This window comes from Miscanthus floridulus, chromosome 12 (assembly GCF_019320115.1).
Source record: "Miscanthus floridulus cultivar M001 chromosome 12, ASM1932011v1, whole genome shotgun sequence".
Taxonomy (NCBI): Eukaryota; Viridiplantae; Streptophyta; class Magnoliopsida; order Poales; family Poaceae; genus Miscanthus; species Miscanthus floridulus.
Window position 1 is genome coordinate 38,050,171 of NC_089591.1, and position 5,680 is coordinate 38,055,850.

A 5,680-nucleotide genomic window follows, 5' to 3' on the forward strand; every position below is an offset into this window, starting at 1 on the left:
GATCTGTGTGTGGCCAAACTGGAGTGATGGTAATGAGTTAATAACTCATTGGATCACATTATAATATGTGACATGCTCATTATCTTGAACTCTGATGAATAAATGAACTATGTCCAATTTAGCATTCCAGCAGCACACCATGTATGCCAACACTCCAGTGTTAAATAAAGAACTAATTCTATGCTGTCAGTACTATGTGAACTAAGTCATGTATGTGATGTCAGTACTCACTATTTATTGAATACTTGCAGATTTAATACTCACTATTTATTCTGAGCTGCTTAAGTTATTTTGAATGGTGTCACTACTAACTATTTCATGTATCCAATTTGTCAGATACTTGAAACAACAATGGATGTGAGCAGCTCAAGCAAGTCAAGTAGCTCCAGCAGTTCAAGTAGTTCCAGCAGCTCTGATTCAAGTGATGATGAAGTAACCAGCATGCTTGTAGATGATGAAGGTTCTCATTTAACTAGTGGTATGCTTCTTTTTGCTCTGCATACTGAAAAATATCTATCTAGATCAGAGTACAGAATACCATTGGTACCTGGGATAAAGTGGGTAGAGAGAAAGCTATCAAACAGAGAGAGCTGCTACAAAATGTTTAGGATGACCCCAACTTTGTTCTACAGACTCCATGAAAAGCTAGAGTCTTATGGCCTGAAATCCACTAATAAGTGTTCCTCTATTGAAGCATTAGGAATGTTCTTGTGGATGGTTGGAGCACCACAGTCAGTTAGGCAGGCTGAGGATAGATTTGAGAGGTCACTAGGTACAATTCATAACAACTTCATGAAAGTGTTGAAATATGTTTGCAAGCTAGCTGCAGAAATCATCTGCCCAAGGGACTCAAGTTTCAGTGATATGCATCGTAGATTGCAGAATCCTAGATTCTCTCCCTTTTTTAACAATTGTATTGGAGCAATAGATGGCACTCACGTCCCAGTAATCGTAGACAAGGATTTGATGGTTCAACACATGTGCCGCAAGAACATTACAACCCAGAACGTCATGGCTTGCTGTGATTTTGACATGAGGTTTACATTTGTGCTTGTTGGATGGCCTGGTTCTGTACATGACATGAGAGTATTCAATGAGGCTATGGACAAATGGAGCAATAAGTTTCCACATCCACCATCAGGTACACATTGTTGTAGTTGAGGTAGTTTTGTTTCCTATTTGAGTTAATGGAAGCTAACCGCAGTTCATAATTGTGCAGAAAAGTTTTATCTAGTGGACTCCGGGTACCCAAACCGTCCGGGATACCTTGCACCGTTCAAGGGAACCAAATATCATCTTCCGGAGTACCGTGACGGCCCGGAGCCCGAAGGTAAAAATGAAATCTTCAACTTCACACATTCATCGCTTAGGAATGTGATAGAGAGGTGTTTTGGAGTACTGAAAATGAAATGGAGGATTCTGCTAGGGATCCCTGCTTATCCTCCACATTTCCAGACTAAAATAATTGTTGCTTGCATGGCACTACATAACTTCATTAGAGCTAGTGGATTAGTGGATAGGGACTTTGCACTTTGTGATCGCGATGAGAATTACGTCCCACCTGAAGCGTCATACTCTCAGCCACGAACTACTCCGGCACCGTCAAGGGAAGATGCAGAAGTGATGAATGCGTTTCGTGAATCGATCGCTGTTGGTCTATATAATCGTTCTTTGTAATCGCTGTTAACTGTGTTTGTGAACTGTGTAAAACATGTGAACTGTGAACTGGTTTGTGTAAAACTGTGAACTGGTTTATGAACAATTTAGTACATGTAAACTGTGAACTGTGTTTGTGAAATGTGCTTTGTGAACTGTTAAACTGTGTTTGTGAACGATGCCTTTGTGAACTGTGGCTTGCATGTCAAAATTGTGAACTGTTGACTGTGGCTTCCATGTCAACATTGTGAACTGTTGACTGTGGCTTGCATGCATGCTTGCGTGTCAAAACGATGGCCTGTGGCTTGCATGGAAGAAGCAGCAACGTCGATGGCTGGAAGAAGAAGCAGCATGCATGCTTCTGCATGGGGATGAGGCAATATGTGATTTGGGATTTCTTGGATTTTGGGTGCAACTAAACAGGTGCATGGGAATTCCTGGATTCTGGATTTGGGATTGTAAAAAATTTGGAAATCTGGATTCTAGAAAATGGAGGGAACTAAACAGGGCCTGAGCAGTTATACAATTATACCGTTCTACAAAATCTGGAAAGAGAATAAGAGATGTTTCACGTATTCACGTTGAAAACCAGCAAACAATGACATTTAAAATCATGTATGTAAAAGAAAAGGCAAGAAAACGAGGGGTGACTAGTGGGACAAGTCCCTGAGAAGGACCGAAGTGTCTTTTGCAGGTGTCATTTTTCCCATATGTAGATTTCACAACCCATTCCCTAGTACCAGCGCCGTCGAGATGTGATCCGACGGACCTAACACAATGCCAGCATTATTGCTTTTTGGCAGGCTTCGGTATATCCAGGCATAAAAAATACCCAAAAGGGCTCATATTTGCTCCTTTATATTCTTCCTCCCACACCTCTCCTACAAACTGCTCTATCTCTTCTCTTGTCCATTGACAACATTATTCAGGGTTAGAAGGTGAGCTTCGTCCTTCTCTTTTGCTTTATTGTCTCCATACTTGTGTACTAATCCTTGCAATTTACCAAATTGTTGGCTTTATTTTTCTAGTTGCATAAGCGTTTTAGCGATGTTTGTAACCTTCTTCTGTCAAATCCGAGGGATACGATTTTTTCTCCGTTTAGCAAAGTTCACAGTGGCCCTTGGCATACTGTTGGGATTCATAGGAAAAAAATCATAATCAATTAGTTCCCAGTTCAACAACTTGAGCTAACATAATCACAAAAAAATTGATAATTTCTTTGGGAGTACTGAAGTAGCCATGCATATTTGACAAAGGGATCCATATTTGCACGTTTTTCTGACGCTGTCTTGAAAATTGTTTCCCAATACATGTTCTTTAAATTTACAGATGGCAATACTGGTCATCACCATGGTGGACCTGCAGTGCTGCCGCTGCAGAGCCAAGATCACCAAAATCCTGGAATGCCTCAAAGGTACATTTATACTATGCAAAAAGTTGGGAAAGGTCCAACCTTCTTTTAATTTTGGAAGCAGAGTAAAAGTATGGAGAGTCATTATATATCTTATTAAGACCAATTTCTTACAGAAGAATGATTAATTTTCCATATGTGTATGAGTATATATAGACAATCATTTTGTGTTAAAGCAAAAAGAAACAGTTAAATTCCTCAGTGGAAAATTAACTTAACTGGCAACACGAAATTAATCCTAACGAAGGTTTGTAAAATCCTGTGAAACTCCACATGGTCCAGTCTGAAATCTGAAAAGTTCTGACAAATACCATGTAGGCATGATCAAGGGTTTTCGATAAGCTTTCAACAAAGCCAGGTGGAATACCTTTGATCTAAAAATACCATGTAGGCATGCATATGCAGGGCAGCATTTTTACAGAACAACCGGTTAAGTAACCATGATTAAGGGTGCCGCGATTGGATTATATGTCTGGATTATATATATTCTGGTCTGTACGAGTGTATGTGCATCAATAAACTCATCAATTATATAATTTTGTGATGCCACAGAGGAGTTCTGCATTGAGAAGATTGAGTTCGAGGACAAGGTCAACAAGGTGATTGTACGCGGGAAGTTCGATGGAGAGAAGCTCAAGACGACGATATTATGCAAGGCCGGCAAGATCGTTAAGGAGATAGCCATCGTTGAAAAGTGGCCACCGCCTCCTCCTCCACCGAAATGTCCGAAATGCAAGGTGGTGCCGTACCCGTACTCTGTACCGTATCCGTTTCCGCGCTGCAAGCCGCCGCCACTGAAGTAGCCATGCATAATTGATGAAGGGATCCATATTTGCACATTTTCTGACGCCGTCTCAAATTGTTTCCCGATACATGTTCTTTAAATTTGCAGTCGGCAATACTGGTCATCACCATGGTGGACCTGTGCTGCGGCTGCAGAGCCAAGATCACCAAAATCCTGGAAGGCCTCAAAGGTACGTTTACTATGCAAAAAGTTGGGAAAGGTCCAACCTTCTTTTTATTTTGGAAGCGGAGTAAAAGTATGGAGAGTCATTATATATCTTATTACGAGCAATTTCTTACAGAACAATAATTGTCCATATGTGTACGAGACAATCATTTCGTGTTAAAGCAAAAAGAAACAGTTAAATTCCACAGTGGAAAATTAACTTAACTGGTAACACGAAATTAATCCTGATGAAGGTTTGTAAAATCCTGTGAAACTCCACACGGTCCAGTCTGAAATCTGGAAAGTTCTGACAAACACCATGTAGGCATGCATATGCAGGGCAGCATTTTTACAGAACAACCGGTTAAGTAACCATGATTAAGAGTGCAGCAATTGGATTATATGGCTGGATTACATATATTCTGGTCTGTACGAGTGTACCTGCATGCATCAATAAACTCATCAATTATACAATTTTGTGACGCCGCAGAGGAGTTTTGCATCGAGAAGATTGAGTTCGAGGATAAGCTCAACAAGGTGATCGTACGCGGGAAGTTCGATGGCGAAAAGCTCAAGAAGACGATATTATCCAAGGCCGACAAGATGATTAAGGAGATAGCCATCGTCGAAAAGTGGCCACCGCCTCCTCCACCGCCACCGCCTCCGCCTCCGCCCAAACCAGAATGCAAGGTGGTGCCGTATCCATACCCTGTACCGTATCCGTTTCCATCCCAGAGCTGGCCATGCCCGCCAACTCAGCCTCGGTGCCACTGCTGCAAGCCGCCACCGGAAAAACCGCCACCACCACCGGAAAAACCGCCGCCGCCGCCGCCCTGCAAGTGCAAGTGCAAGTGCGAGTGCGAGTGCTCGCACGACAAGGATGAATGCAAGCATCATTGCCCACCATGCCCGCCGTGCCCACCGTGCCCGCCGAACTTCTGGCCGCCGCAGCCGTGGCCCTGCCGGTGCCCAGAGCAGGACAGCCAGTGCTCCATCATGTGATCCATGGTTCCTTTCTTGCAGTCTGCTACCTGCTGCGATCATCATGTGATCAGTCGCAATAATCCCACGCTCGTCGTGTACTCAGTTCTCGCATTCGTTTGTGTCATTTGGGTTGTGTAGTCTGTGTGTCGTGTCTTATCTTGTAAATCATTTTCTCTTTCAGAACATGTGCAACACTGATGATGTGTTTTTATTAATTCGATGTTACATTCGTAATAATTCGTTGGATAACTACTAGTCATTTTTTTGTATGGTGTGTGCTGTGAAGAGATGCCTACTGGTACTAGTCGATCATGGTAACGATTTCTAGCAGATGAAAATCCTCTGAAAATTCCTGGCTCTACCACAAAATGCAGTTTCATGGTTTGATTACTCCGGACATGATGAAGAAATCGCAGGTCAACATCAGTGATCGAGAAACAAGTGGAGTTAAGCAAGCTTTGGAATGGATGGTATATGTGCATCTCTGATCGGATGGATGGATAATGGTTTAGGTGGCTTAGGTCGCATGTGCGCAGTGACCAGCAACATGCCAAACTAAGATGCCCGCAGAAGATACCCAATCTTTAGGGTGGTCCTATACAAGACCACGACTGCTACGTGGACATATCGCACAGTAGTGCAAGGATATTCATGTTTTTTTGGGCACACATATAAGAATT

General features: G+C 42.4%; 2 protein-coding genes across 2 annotated transcripts; both read left to right on the forward strand.

The window, feature by feature from the left end:
- Positions 1-351: 351 nt before the first annotated feature.
- LOC136495722 (uncharacterized) lies at positions 352-1,677 on the forward strand. Its single transcript, XM_066491577.1, has 3 exons — positions 352-1,141; positions 1,220-1,330; positions 1,427-1,677. The coding sequence occupies exons 1-3, from the start codon at positions 352-354 to the stop codon at positions 1,675-1,677; spliced, it is 1,152 nt and encodes a 383-aa protein (XP_066347674.1).
- An 825-nt stretch (positions 1,678-2,502) lies between these two features.
- LOC136496501 (protein PYRICULARIA ORYZAE RESISTANCE 21-like) lies at positions 2,503-5,237 on the forward strand. The gene is made up of 5 exons (XM_066492198.1): positions 2,503-2,594; positions 2,986-3,070; positions 3,620-3,804; positions 3,960-4,041; positions 4,507-5,237. Exons 2-5 carry the CDS (start codon positions 2,986-2,988, stop codon positions 5,016-5,018), a joined length of 864 nt encoding a protein of 287 aa, XP_066348295.1. The 5' UTR covers positions 2,503-2,594; the 3' UTR covers positions 5,019-5,237.
- The last annotated feature ends 443 nt before the right edge of the window (positions 5,238-5,680 follow it).